The sequence below is a fragment of the Periplaneta americana genome, chromosome 2, assembly GCF_040183065.1.
Source record: "Periplaneta americana isolate PAMFEO1 chromosome 2, P.americana_PAMFEO1_priV1, whole genome shotgun sequence".
Classification (NCBI taxonomy): Eukaryota; Metazoa; Arthropoda; class Insecta; order Blattodea; family Blattidae; genus Periplaneta; species Periplaneta americana.
The window spans coordinates 112,494,894-112,511,042 of record NC_091118.1 but is presented as its reverse complement, the minus strand read 5'-3'; the positions used below and the strand labels follow the sequence as shown (position 1 = coordinate 112,511,042).

The 16,149-nt window shown below is 36.0% G+C and overlaps 1 protein-coding gene across 4 annotated transcripts in view; it reads right to left on the bottom strand.

Moving 5' to 3' along the window:
• TP53INP (Tumor protein p53 inducible nuclear protein) overlaps positions 1–16,149 on the bottom strand; it is a 141,772-nt gene that overhangs the window by 86,920 nt on the left and 38,703 nt on the right. The window contains exon 1 of one of the 4 annotated variants that reach the window (XM_069818321.1): positions 11,066–11,307. The exons of 1 other annotated variant lie outside the window; for it this stretch is intronic. In XM_069818321.1, coding sequence (XP_069674422.1) covers positions 11,066–11,110 — 45 coding nt within the window. In that variant the 5' untranslated portion in view covers positions 11,111–11,307. Of the gene's footprint in view, positions 1–5,383; positions 5,509–5,560; positions 5,674–11,065; positions 11,308–16,149 lie in introns of those variants that run through there. 2 more of the 4 variants (XM_069818322.1, XM_069818320.1) reach the window with 2 other exon arrangements.

Sequence of the window (16,149 nt, the reverse complement as noted above, 5' to 3'; positions counted from 1 at the left end):
ATGCAACAATTTCTTTGAGCATTGTATGTATGTATGTATGTATGTATGTATGTATGTACTACACCCCTAAGTTAAATTTGCATCCCGTGAATGCAAGAGACGAGCGTTATCTTTTATAGTAGCTCTAATTGCTCTAGTTGTTAGTATACAACCTACTGTTTCGTCTGTGAGTGTGGTCATGTTACAAGATATATATAAAGAAATACGGTGTATTATATTAACACTTTCACAGTATTTATACAGGTATAACACTTTCAGCACCTCCTATACACATTATTCACCACTGTCTCATACAACTCGCTGGCACGAACAGTAAATACCTCTTTATCAGCTCAGTATTTACTCATATAGGTCACAAAGGCCGGAGGGAAAGGGAACGATGATTCACAATCTTTCCGGACGCAAATTTAACTTCGGCGCGTAGCATGTATGTATGTATGTATGTATGTATAGCTCGCGCAAGGAACGATTACCGAAAAGCAATGGTGGCGTTGCTGTCTGTTTTGACGTGTGTATGTAGGCACGCCGAGGGGCGAGAGCTACGGGCCGATGGAAATACTGTCTCTTCCATGAAGATGAACAAATGAGGACCGCTGTGGAAATAAAGAACGTAGCAAGAGAAAATTTCGAAGCTAATTAAACCCTCAACATACGTTTATGAATGAGCATGCGATACAAGACACGTATTCACATGCAATGAAACAAACTAAAGTCGTAATGTAACTATCACAATGCAAGACTGATTCTATCGACATCATTTCTCTTCCGATTGTATTCTTGAATATCATTCAAGCTATCTCGTGACCTTTTCTGTTGCCCGCTCTTCCTTATCGCATTGTTTCATTCGCATTCCTTCCGTCGGTACTCCCTGCTTGCGAGACCTATATGTATGTATGTACAGCTTGATTCAGGAATTTTGGCCTTTGCAAAAAGTAAGTAGTTAGACCAAGAGCGAGTTAAGTACTCATCACGTCATCACTACTGGCGGGCTGGGTCACACAGGTCAGGCAGCGCAGTCATAACACCCAACATTTCCTTCTTATCATGTCGCGGTACACTCCGTCTTAAAAACACAATATTCTTTCACACGCTTCGTTACCAACCACCACGTCTGTTGACTAAACAATGGCATGATGACTTAACATTTTCTTGACATGAGTGTCCTTCAGCTACGAGCATAGATATTATTTTCATTCTTCCTCTTTCATCTTCCCCTCCTATGCACACTTGTGATTAAATTTCTTTTTTTATGACGCAACACAAAGCTCGCTCACTAGCCAAACAACCACCAAGGACAGGGGCCAATAACGTTGAATACGTATGTATAATACTCTCCACCTCCCTCTCATTTCATCTGTCATCTCCAATAGTAAAAATACGAATAGGGTGGGGTGAAGTCTTGGGCGTAGTACGGAATTCCGATGCTGATGTAAGAAGGGGCTGCGGCTAAAGGTCCTTGGGATTCATTAAGCTACTCGTGTGAGGATGGATCTAGCTCTATCAGAGGCAGAGGGTCCACCTGTCAGTCAATGATGACAGGAAGGGCTTGTGCTCCGGGCCTTGCCAGGCTACTCGTCCGTGAAACGGGACCAGCTGAGGCAAGATGGGCCACCTACCAGCATCGGAATCACGAATACCACCCAGGCCACCTGTCGGACTTGTACAATCATCGCACATGAAGGGCGCAAAAAGCGCCAAAGCGTGTCTCAGTGTACAGACTCGTCCCGGGTCCAGCCGTGACTCTTCCAGCCCTTGTAAAGCCAAGCCAACCATGCCACCAGTTACCGATATTCTGTACAAAACTGCTATCAATGGAAGGCAAAATATCGATGGAAAATAAATTGAATTCGAATAAAAATACTTGTATTTAAGGTCCAGGGGAATCCTTCGGAGGACCGTAGTATGAATTCATTTCTTCGCAATGATGCAACGTACGACTGGAGGGAATGCATTTCAAGAGCCATTCAGTTGGACACATGGAGTGCTAAGGATGCCACATGTGGTTGTACAAGTGTTTAGGCAAGAAGGTGAAAGACATGGCCCCAAAATTAGCGTCGACCCTCAATTTTCCTTTGTTGTCAGTACGTGTAACTCTACTAGAAACCAAGTATGTAAATAAATCATGCATACCTTTGGTAGCGCGTTTGTACACAAATAGCCCTGGCGTAGGCGTGTTCTCACGCCTTGGCATACGATTTTGTTTTGCATTATTAGCTAAAAAAAATCAATTGAATTGTTGTGAAACTTTAGGTCCTCGTTCATACTAAAGCACGTGTATAAAATTTGAGCTAAAATTAACAATTGTTCACACAACAACAAAAATCGGAATGTGTGAATTTTGATTTATTTTTTATTTAAAATGCTGTCAAGACACTGGTGACATTTGAATACTCAGATGCCAGGGAAAGAGCTATATCTCCCGATCCTCCATATCGCATAAGTGTGTAAAAGAAAGCCTTCTTCCGCGAGGTAGTCGAGTAAGTAATGCACCATGTAACAGCAATGCTTGTAAAACGCTATTTAATTTAAACATTTGCCACTGCAATTTCAACTGAATTGGCGAGTCTGTGTACCTTAACGAACATCACGCCTATTTCTTTGATAAAATGAAGAGTTGATAGCAAAAACCGGACAAGTCCAAAATATTAATTTTTCAGAAAACGAAAAAAAACTATCTCTCACATTTCTCATACAATAAAATAATCTGACATATTTTATATAGGTTTCTCGCACATCTACTAACTTTGGTAAAACGTTTCACTGCTCTCTTTTATATGGTTTCTTGGGAGGAGGAAAGCTTTTGGCTGTATCCACTTTCTGCAGAAAATTTTATATGTACACACATTAATTGAGAAAAAGTATATAAAATAATGTTTCATTCATATTGTTAACAGTATCAACATGCAAATAAATATTTTATAAGTGTTTTATTAAATAAAAAACTTAATGTTGGAATGATTTCCTGAACAAGAAAAACAACACTGTCATGTTTACATTTTTCTCTTTCTAAATTTATGTCCTTCAGTCTTTGAAATCTTGGCACGTCAAGTACCACCGAAAAATAATTATTCTGATAACAATACAATAAACTATGCTAAATCAAAAATTATTATTATTATTATTATTATTATTATTATTATTATTATTATTATTATTATTATTATAGCTGTTTTCACTCATCGCACCCACTGCTATAGTCATCTTCTGCCACCTCAACATTTTCCTCATTCTGATGACTTGCTTTTTTTTTTGATCTGGTTCATTTTGATGATCATTCATTTGTAAAACGAAATATTTAACCAATAACACCAACAATAACTAATTAGGCGATGAAACAAAAGAAGACAACACTAAAACCATCTTCATGATATTTTCTAACAAGAACCGGATAAGTCTGTGACTTGTCCGTCTTTTGCTAGAAAAACATTGGACGAAACGCTATATTTTCAAACACTAATTTCAATGGCACAAATTCGGTTTTTGTATAAACTTGTTATGTCAATAGATGCCGCTTGAAATGAAGTGAAGAGAATTGTACTATGCGCAAATTTGGAAGTTTTGGACTTGTCCGGTTTTGCTATCAACCCTTCAAATTTAAAATATTATTATTATTATTATTATTATTATTATTATTATTAAAAGTATATACTTCAACCCTGGTATATTACTAAAAATTCCATGAAAAGTACACAGTAAATTTACAGAATTACCAATTGATCCTCAACAGGAACGAGAACACGATATTTATTTATGATGGCTACATGATTTGCTCAGCACAAATGCATTAAAGGCGCATGTTGACAAACAGTCAATAACTAATACGTCGTTACCACTGCCTGCTGGATCGCATCTTATGGCTGCTTATACTGCCTATTCAATCAGCACTCATGTGCGAGCACGGCCGTGGTGCAGTAATGAAAGAAGTTATTTTGCCGCTAGGTGGCAGGTAGTGCCCACAGCTTTAAAACATCACAATATGCAAAGTACCCTAAACTAACTATGTTACGACATCCTAAGTACCAGAAGAGACAAGGGCTTAGGGAAACGACGGCCCAGGGTGTCCGGATCCTTTCGCAGTGCTTAATGTGTAATAATATTAATACTGAACTTAAAACTTAGTTCTTTTTCCAACGATACTACATCCAAACACATTAATTAACGAGCTAAGAGATTATTGGAAATCGTTCGAATTAACGACAGTATGGTGGTAACTTCCTGCTTGTAAAATAGCAGTTTCTTTAAATCCATGGAGTCCACATCTGTGGAATAACGGTTAGCGCGTCTAGCCGCGAAACCAGGTGGCCCGGGTTCGATTCTCGGTCGGGGCAAGTTACCTGATTGAGGTTTTTTCCGGGGTTTTTCCTCAACCCAATATGAGCAAATGCTGGGTAACTTTCGGTGTTGGACTCCGGACTCATTTCACCGGCATTATCACCTTCATCTCATCAGACGCTAAATAACCTAAGATGTTGATAAAGCGTCGTAAAATAACCTACTAAAATAAAAAATAAATAAATCCATGGAAATGTTATACATATGAATACTACTAAGGCTACTGTTTTATTAAGTTCAGTATTGCCAGAAACTAACTTCACCATATAGGCCTACAGTATAAAAACGCTGATTCGAAGTGTGATAAATTACAGACTCATTAAAAAATCCCCCCCCCCCCACGAAAAGAACTGCTGAGTAAAATACTGCTAACAGATAATTTACGCCATACTTTTGGAATTAAGTTATAACTCAATATGTTTCACGAGATATTGTATTCTGATCCATTCTACTTCTTGTTGCTGTAATACCATGGATGACATAAGTTACGGTACACTTAAAATGACAAGAAATTAGCTTAATTAAAATCTTAATAGGGAAAACTTACACCATTATAAAAATATTATAATTAATATTGTTATGTTTAGGAAACCAAGTTTTATATATCCTACAAAAAATCTTGTTTAGAAAATTTAATGAAACATATTTTAACTCGAGTATTTCTTACTTCCAATATATTTCAATGAAAAAATCGTATAATTAATAAACATTCACTTACATACACTGTAATTACTTCTAAGATTCCAAATTAAAAATTATAATTCATTCTAATGGGCAGGCAGTTACGCAGCCATAAAATGCGATCCAGCAGGCAGTGGTCGTTACAAAGTCTAGATATATACCACAGTCTAATAGACACAGTCACGAAGCTCATACGTAGTAAATATGCATCTATAGATAGTTGCTAACCACTAGAATCGCTAATATCGCCTCATTGCAGACAATGCGAAATAGTACCGGCACAGTCTATTGTTCCTAGCACTCTCACAACTCAAGCTTCGTGACTGTATATACTAGACTGTGTATAATATATACCGTAACGCATATTCACCATTATTATTTTGTCCACGAACAAGCGACGCATATAAAACCTAAACAGATACGAATCGCTGGCGTAAATACAGTCGTCTTGGTTGCTCGATTCTCGGTTCATCGTCCTGAAAGCTGACAGATCGATGGGCTGACGAGCTTAACCTAAACACAAAACATAAGAGAGAACTCAACTCGCCTGTGGTTCGATTCCCGCCCGGACCGGAGGTAGAGCTGCGTTGGAGAGTTGTTGACGGACTACAGCTGATGCACGAACAAACAGCTGGTTGCTTGTCCCGCGCGTGCGCAATCATTGCAGTGACGCAACAAACCCTATGACGTCATTCCTTATTCTTCAGTCACCGCAATTTTCCACTTTATGTCGCACTATTCCGGTGGATATTGTCAATTTTCAATTTTCTTCTTCGTCCTGTATTATCTAAAGCATACACTTTAAGCAGCAGTATTGCGTCATGCTGTGATAATGACAGTGTGGTCAGAAAGCGCATACATATATTTCCACGAGAATGGAAATAAAGCGATCAATATTTGGGTAACGGTTTTATTATTATTATTATTATTATTATTATTATTATTATTATTATTATTATTATTATTATTATTATTATTATTATTATTTACTTCTGATTGAAGTTCTGGCTGATACGTACGTCCATTATCAAGCAGTACATCTCACTTAAGTGTCAGAGGAAGGACAAGTGTTTGTATACATCTGAATTCTGAAATCTGCTTAGTGTAATATTTTGCTATTTAAAAAAATAGCCAGCGATGTATGTATGCAATGGAGGGAGCAAGTAACTGGCCACTCTTCCTCATTGTTTCCTAGCTTAGTTGCCTCATGAGTGATGCTTTATTGGTGTTACTTGTGAGGTTCAAACCTGTCTTCGGACAGTTGACTAAACTATCGGCAAATCTATGCCCGATGGGTACGACAGTAAACCACTGTGGAAAACACCAGCAACTCCACTCTTCTCTATCGCGCAGTAATCATATTCCAAATTTCTTGCGGTCATCTCGCCAGGTAGTTCTTGGTTTTCCCCTCTCCCTTCTTGAATCCACTCGAATACACTTTTGGAAAGTCTGCCTCCATCCTATGCACGTGCCTATATCACTTAACTGATTTGTCGAAATGTCATCTAAAATTGTATGGTTGACTCTATTTTTGCCTAATAACTTAATTTTTATTTTTTTTTCTCTTCTTGAGGCACTGACAGCTCGACACCAAAAATCCATTTGTTGCCAATAATTAATTTAGCTTATTTGTTATCTGTCAATTGTGCTGGATCTGCTGTTGAATCCGCTTATCATGCTAAACGACGTAAATATGAACATTTAACATCAAATTATATCTTCGTCGCTTTTGCAGTTGAGACCTTTGGTCCATGGTACTGACCCAAATTGGTACACGCCTACTGTCCTGTACCAGCGATCCTAGATGTATCAATTTCCTTCGTCAACGCATTGGAACTGCGGTTCAGCAAGGGAATGAATGCTACCTCCATCCTGGGATCATTTCCTAACTCTATTTCGATGGATGAGATCTTTCTCATTTAATGTAAATTATGTAAAGTGTTTATTAAAAAAAAAAGAACCTGAAAAAAAGTCCAATATACAGAAATGTCTACAAGTCATGTCCAATATACAGAAATCTCCATAAGTTAAAATGTTCAATAGACAGAAATCACCAGAAATCAAAATGTCCAATAAGCAATATGTTCAATGACTATGGATATTTAAGAAATAGAACATTTGGTGACTGGGGACATTTTTGTGAATTTTGAATCATTTGTATAATGCTCATGTTATTTTATAAAAACTGAACTGACCTTAAAAAAAACAATGACATAATTAAGTTACCTACAATGGTAACAAAATCTGCTCTATAATGGATAATAGGAAAGGATCGTGTTATAATTTGTTTGTTTTGTTGATTATGTTATATTCTTATCCCACAACACTCCATAAAATTGATACAGTAAATTTACCTTTATCATTTATATGTTTTTCATCTTAATTTCCACTTTTATTTATATTTACTCCTAAGTATTCTATTTCGTCATAATCTCTTATAATTATGTGTCCTTCAATTTCTAAATTTTGTATTTTTGTATCTCCAATTAATAAATAGTTTGACTTATTGGAATTTACCGTTACTCGCCACTTATATTCTTCTATTAATTTCCTGACCAAATACTCCATATCTTCCTCATCCTGAGCTATGACTATTTGATCATCAGCGAAATGAAGATTGTAAATAAATTTATCTGAAGCTTCTATGTCCATCTGTGAACATTTTCTTCTCCAAATTTGCAATGCTTCATGTACAGTATATACATTTTAAATAGAGTTGGTGATATGCAACAACTTTGACGTAATCCTTTGATGACTGAAAATTCATTAGAAAATTTTTTCCCTATTTTAATTTTTTTACATTGAATGCTTGTACAAATGTTTACAGCTTTGATAATTCGTTCATTAATTCTCATATTTTGAAGTAGGCCTACATTCCATAATTTTACAACTGGAACACTGTCATATGTTTTCTCTAAATGCACAAGTGGTACCGGTATAAGAAGTTACTTTCTGTATTGCATTGATTTTTTAATTAAAACAAATTATTCATTGTTGATCTTCCTGTTCTATTATTATTATTACTACTACTACTACTACCATAGCCATTAGTGGTGTAGGTTATATTCCGGGTATGCCGCACACCCATTCAGCGGAATACTTTAATTACTTAAATCAATTCACTATGGTTTTCAATAATCTAGTGTGCAGGTCGCTCTGTATTTACATAATATCGTTCGCGTAAAGGCACTCTGATCGCTGGGGGGGGGGGGGGAGGACGAGAGAATAATACCACAGTCTTGTATATACAATCACGAAGCTCAATACGTAGTATATATGCAACCAAAGATAGTTGCTAACCACTAGGATCGCTACTATCGCCTCATTAAGACAATGCGAAATAGTACCTGCACAGTCTATTGTTCCTAGTACCCTCAAAACTCAAGCTTCTTGACTATATACTAGACTGTGACAATACCATACTACGAGCATACTGGGCTTATCCCAGGGAAAAGGGCTAGCGCTGATATTATTCGCAATACTATGGCCAGGCTGTTCTTTCGTTTCACAGAACACCTCAGTGCGTCTTCAGGACGGCATACCTTTCATTTAAAAAAACAACCGGTACTACAAATGGACTATGGTTCTGTTCTCATTTTTCTTTCAGGGGAGTTGGTATCTTGCTGATCGTCTACCAGAGCATAAATAGGATTCTACGTACAGTAGTAGCTCAAACTGATGCAGCAGGATCTCCAGTTAGATTAATAAACTACTGTAAATCAGGGACATGTTTTATCAAAAGAACATTTATAATATTGGAGTTAGCCTGCAATTAAATTGCGTTCGTTGAGCGGAATGCTGTTTCATAGTCCGTTGTGGTAATAGATGATAAAAAGAAAGCTCATATTATTTTATTTTCAACATTTCAAATTCATAATACATAATTTTTTTCCATAGTCCTTATAAATTTTTGTACCCATTAAACAACAAAACAACCATAAACAACGCAAGGAAAATGCCGTTGTACAATATCGGTACAATATTATTACAATAAACTTTTGCTAACTAAACTAAACAGTTTAATACCTTAGGGAAAATGAATAACAGCGCAAAATGTAGCATTTTCGCAAAACTAAAAACTTCCGGTACGCCCTCAACAGATTTTACAAACTACCGGGGAATATTGGCCACAACGAAAGCACTGGATAATAGAAATGATGATGATGAGAGAGAGAGAGATCTGAAGTTACAACACGGATTTAATTAACAATAACTAAAAACATAAAATGCCAATTAGTATGGAAATATAGTTTAAAGAACGGCACACAAGATCTGACTGAAAAAGAAATATAGGTATTACAAAACAATTTCACACGGAAAAAACATTTTCGCTGCATGTGGCATTCAATTCAACGCCTCCCGAACAACAGACTGCCACCATAAGTGATAGATTTGTACTATATCGTAGAGTGGCAGTGATGCAACAATACAAATACAGTTTCCTTAACAAAGTGTCTTATTAGGATACTTTTTAGTCCTATAAGATGGTGAAAATCATCTAACCCTTCTTGTCTAAGATGTCAACTGAGAGATGGGACTGCTATTCATCTATTATATGATTGTGAATCTATCGCTCGTCAAAGAGCTCATGCTTTTGGAAAATATTTCCTACAATCAGAAGAGCTTTCAAATGCCCCAATCAGCAGTCTTGTTCGGTTCATCACGGTCACTGGACTTGACTAAATGAATGTGTGTTTCGATTGGGAAGTGCAACAAATGTAAATTGTTGTTGTTTATTGACATTTCTGGCTTTGAGCCAGAGGCCGATTTAGCGTCTTATATGCGTAGGACGCCCTCTCCAGCCATTGTACATAAATAATAATATAAATACATTTACACATGAAACAGCATTAGAGCTATTAGAACCTCCCTCTTTAACCTTAGCCTTAATATTACCGGTAACTTTTTTTTTAGGTTTATTTATACACGCTTTTAACATCTGTGGTCATATCGCATGTTTAGGATCTGTGGGTATACCAGTAGGCCGTTTTTAACATTGTCGAGTTCCTGCTCCTATTGTGTGTTATAGATGGCTTGTGTTCATGTAACTGATTTTAGATTTTTATTAATGTTTATGATATTGGTCACAGACGGTGATGAATCATGGTATGTAAATTTCCAATCCGGCATTTGCCTTTTGTGACTCAGGAAATCATGAAAACCCCCAGTCAGATTGCTTGGTCATGGGATTGTCCCCTGGTTTAATTGCTCATGAGTGATGCTTTATTGGCTTTTTATTTTTCACTTTACCTGGAGGGTCAAAGCAAGGGAAATATTGAGAATAAATGTAAATTATCTTTAAAAGTTGCCGGGACCTCCAGAATGCGAGTCCCAAACGTTACTGTCTGAGCCAACTCGCTAGAACATTAAACTTCTATTTATGTAATAAAGGAATACAAGAAATTAGAGCTAGTTACGAATTTAATGTATAGAGGTGCTTAAACTGGCCGCCTTCGTTGTAACACATTTTGGCACCTCTTTATGAACTATTCGTAATTTCAGTTGAGAAATAGTGACATTCTTCTCACGAATATTAAGTTTCAGTTTTTCTAGGTTGTGTGAGTTTATTTTGTATATAACATCCTTTAATTTATTTTATTTAAAAAAAGTTTGCCGCTGATCAACTTTTAAAGATGTAAATATCTATTTTGAATAGGTCACTTCGAATTTAGTATTTTTTTCCCTGCCATCTTAAAAAAATACTTTGATTTTAAATTCTTTCATCTGCTTTCCTTAGACACTAACCTGTCAATTATACAAATTACAGCGCGATTGACTATCATAGGGGCTATGACATGAAAAGTTTTAATGGAGCGGGAAATATTGTTTGTTGTCTCTTACGTTAGCTCCAGATTTCGTAAAAACATAGTTTTCAGTATGGCCACCGGATATACAGCGAATAAAGCGTACAAAGCAAACATCGCGCACATAGCGTAGCGCTCTGTTGGCCTCAGCATAAAACGAGCAAAATAATACAATATGACGTAGCCTATAAAATTTCTATTCTGTTGATTCTCAGATTATAAACTTGAATGTAATAATAAATACATACCTCGGAATTATCGCCAATGCACTTTTTAATGTACTGTAATTGCATCCATTGTTCAGCTCACAATAATAACCTACACTAAAATCGAATTTGTGCAACTCGTATGTAACTACTATGTCATGTTGCAATAAGTTGTCGGTAACGTTACACTGAATTAGTTTAAATGAGTCGTAACAAGACGAAACCAAATCTTAACACTACAAGAACGAACGTTTCCTTTGTACGGGAGGTCGCGACAATTCCTTCACAATCACTGCGAATTGCAAGATCCTTCTTGTCTACTGTGATCGTATTGTAATCTCTTAATTGCGTAAACAATCTTGCGGAGGAACCTTTGATTCCTGTTTCTACTTGCGACGCATTTGAATATCAGGCACCTAGAATACATGTCGCTATCATCGACGACGTATGTGTCCTCGATTGTTTGGCCAATAGATTCGCCTTTGTTCTTTAACGATTGTACGCAAATTAGAGATAAGTAGTATAGATATGGTCCATGAAATTGAATCGTTCAACACTTCAAAGAAAATAAATAATATTGTTTTTATTTATACTGTATGTAATTTCTCTTGCTAATGTCTATTCGGATAATTATAAATATGGTGTGTAAGTTGTTATGACTAAGGTCGTGACAGACATACCAGCGCACTGGAAATGCGCCCCTTGCGGTTCTTGCTTCGATTTCTGTTCACCATCTAGTTCAATTACCGAGACACATTGTGCACTGATGTTCATAGATTGAGGAAACAAATCATCGCTATTAGTACGAGCAGGACAAAAGTCTTCAGTACAAACAAAGTTCGAGTACGATTCATTTACAAAGTGTGTTTCAAAATGCCGAAACGAACAGACAGTCTCCCCAGCAAAGTGGTTAATGTTCTATCAAGAAATGGTCAGCATCTGGAGTCTATTATTCAGGATACTGTTATGTATAAACTTTGCAAACTTCAATTTCATGCAAACGAATATAATGTTACACAGCACGTAAACACAGAAAAACACAAGAGAGCTTGAACGAGTGCAACAAAATGAAGTCAGGCACCGAATAGTTTTATTCAATATGTGTGAGGTATTTGCATCTGCCAACAAAAAAAGTATGGTTTATTTAACGACGCTAGCAACTGCAGAGATTATATCAGCGTCCCCAGTGTGCCGGAATTTTGTCCCGCAGGAGTTCTTTTACATGCCGGGATCGAACACGTAACCTCAAGCATAGAAGGCCAGCGCTATACCAACTACGCTACCGACGGCGACATCTGCCAGCATCCCTCTAAACAAACTACTGATAGAAATTGCGAGAATTTTTAGTAAATGTAGCCTACGCAAGGGTCAATCCCATATCCTTGTGAAATAACGAAACAATATTGTAGAGGAATTCACTAGATCTAGTTTCTACGTTTGGTTATTTTGAGTACAAGTTACATGCACATGGATCATACTCGCATCGCTTGCAAAGGAGAGCTGTAACTCGTCTGCCCGTTCCGTTCCGTGTGTGTACATCTCCTTATTTGTCGTATAGGGCAGTATAGGCACTGAACCAGGTTGCCAGATATTCCGATTTGGCAGGACATGTCCCAATTTTCACATAAAAGTCCCGTGTCAATCAAATTGAAGCGGGACCCAAAAAGTCTTGCCTTTAGAAAATTATCATGATCTATATTATTTTGTCATTTTTAGTACCGTAATTATTTTCGTATAAATAATTACATTAAATTTAAATTAATTTATGCAACAATGCAGAAAGATAAGTTTTTTAGTGTAGTATACTCGTAAGTAAAGAAGCAGGCGATGTAATTAAGGCGGAACTAAACTTGCTATATCACTGTGTCAAGCTTTCTCACTATTGTCAGCTGATTGTTCTTGTTGTTTAGTCAAGAGCTCTGAACCTCACAAGTGATACAATAAGGTGTATGAGGCAACTAGGCTAGGAGATAAAGGAGTAGGTTGGCCAGTTTCTTTCCCCCTCCATTGCATATATCGACGATTAGCTACATGTTATACTAATGAGACTTCAGATGCATACAAAAGAATTGTTCTTCCTAACTCTATATCAAGTGAGATGTACTGCCTAATAATACGAGTATACGTACACAGCCAGAACCTCAATCAGAGGTGAGCTGATTGTGTAGGATAATTATTTTAAGATTCTACGACAGCCAGTAAATACACTTGTGAGAGAATAAAGATGACAACAATAGTTAAAAAATGTCTTATGGTCATTTTCAGTAATAACGGCACTGTACTTTAGGATGTCAAAAAACACAAACACACACACACACACACACGAGTTCAAACATACGCATACTTTATTACTGTTGAGATACTTTGCTACTAAGGAAGGAGTAGAAACAAAATTGTGTTTTTATAATTAATGCAGTGAATATTCTGTACCCATAAATAATAACTGTCCATTATAGATTATGAAAGACAATTATGTTTTAAAAACAGTTTATGTTATTGTGCTGATAATACTTCAGTGAATTTTGGAAAGAACTAAAACGCCTACATTACTTTGAAGGAACACAACAAAATATAGGCCTAGTTGCTATTGGTTGCCCAATACATTTGATCAACAAAATTGTGTCAGACACGTTTTAATGCTCTTTAATACAAAATGGAATATTTTTAATCAAGCCATATAATGAGTTTAGTAGAAAAATGTCTCTTTGAAAAAGTTTATTTGTGGCTTGATATGAAATGAACTGAAATTATTTATGTGTCCACAAAACGGCTATGTTTGATTCCAGAAATTGAAAGAATGCTAAAGAATTTTAGAGCTGTAAAGCCTTATTATCTGTCACAAGACGATCCATCTAAAATACTCTAGGCATTTTTTTTAATATAACTTGCTTAATGCTACCTAGAGTTTCTTGTAAATGTTAGGAGTATTGCTTCAACAAGCAAATTTGAAACTGCAGTCAGAAAACAGCAAAAATTGTAGAGCTATTTTCTTATATCGTCACCTGAATGCAAGAACTAGGTAACTCAATTTTTCCTATTTTGAGATATTGTCTATTTATTTATTTATTGCACTAGGGAATATTTCTTGTTTTCTTTTACCTGTTTGTTACATTTGAAAACAGATGTCACTGGTATAGTTGGATCAGTTACCTAGTTCTTGCATTACATTCTGTGCGATTTTTGCTATGCTCTAACAGAGAGAACTAAAAAACGCAAATTTCGAGTTACCTAGTTCTTGCATTCACATGACGATATTATGTATTACATGATTTGAGAAACAGTTTTAAGAATCGTAGGGATGAGCAGTCTTATGGGTCTACTATTGCTGCCTGAATTATTCCCAGATCTTGTACTGATCTGGTATTAACAGTTCAAGGAGGAAGCAAATTCTATAATGTTTTTATTAAAATCACAATTTTGATAATCATATTATTTTTTTAACTTCTTATAAAGAAATAGTCTCTTTTTCTCTCTTTTTTGTTCAATAATGACATATTAACTCTGCTCATACTCATATCACTCTCAAAGACTGAACGTAAGTAGTATTAGGGATGCTGGAAAAAGTATGTCCCTCCTTAGTAAATCTAAATTCTGGTAACCCTGCACTGAACAATGAGAATGCTACTCACGTACAAAATATACTGTCATGTGTATTTAATAACAAACAAAATATTTACTTAAAGCCATCTTATGGGCAAGAGAAGATTATTCTCACAATAAGTAAAACGCATCTACATTCTAGACAGGTCTACTTTTTTTATTCACAATATATTTTTCACCCAAAAAGTAAAAGCCAATGTTCGTTATTTTTCGCCTATTTACAGAGTTTTGAACATTTAAAGTGCACTTTTTAAGATAAATAGATATATTTTATCAAAGCGAGATGAATTTAAAAGTAAATAATATGATAATTTATTGAAAGGATTGAAATTTGAATATTTACAATTAAGAATGAGCTAATATTGAAATATATATAATATATTTCGGCTCTGATATTTCAACTTCTGTTCATTTATAAATGTTTGTAGGTTGTTTTTGTCTCCATGTATTACCGTCTCTGATGCCAGATTACATAAATTAATTATGAATAAGCATATCTGTATCGAACCCGCGTGCGAGAGGAACTCCGAATAGGCAGGCAAGCGCCTTATCCGACTGAACTACGCCGGTGGCTCCAATATTTGTTATTTAGCACTATTTGGTAGTGTAAAAGAATTAGTAGAAATACGAAAATTATGAAAGCTGATTTTAAGTAAAACGTAACGTATTTTTTTCGTTGTGACTCTTGGTTTAGAGTTTAAAAATGTATTTTATTACCACTAATCAATTTTGCGGCGATTATGTATGTATGAGTAAATAAGTAAATCCATACAACAGTTTGGGAGGAAGGTTTATGAAATTATGATAGATAACACATACTGACTACGCACATTATTTCGTATTTCCCAGTAACAAAAGTGAGCCTACATTATCTTATTCCGCCACTACAACTCAACACGCTATTATAACGTCGCGTCGTTGCTACGCTGCACTCGTGTCGCCAGGCAGGCTGCGTGCGCTGCTGTCGTCACGAGTTGTGTAACAGTAAGTTATCTACAGTGCCGGATTTCTACGAAAAGTATTACTGCCAATGGAGCGCAATCGCGCAGTTAACTAAATAATGTTTTAGGCCAGTGGTTCCCAATTACTTCAGAGTTGTGTACCCCCCTTTTTATTTTTAAGGCAATCTACGGACCTTATCTTAGATGTCATGGAAAAAATCACACCTCTTTTTGTTTCGGACAATTCTTTCCACGTCTGGTTCAGTATTTGTTACTTTTAGTCTTAAATCAGTTCAACATCGAGGCGATTTCTAGGTTTGTTTTTTCAGGAAACACAGTATTGAAAATGTTTGTTCACAAAAATATGTGCTACAAAATGGAACTATGGGTTTCAATATCTTTTCACCAATTTTCTTATACTCAGAAAATACCTTCATCCAAAACTGATCAAATGTACATTCTTTAAAAAATATTTTAAACGAGTCATTACAAGTAATATCAACGAGTTCATCTTGCTCCTCCTCAGACGAAGTTTTTAATTGTACTACACCATAATCGAAAGGATTTCTTATCCATGAGCTTTCA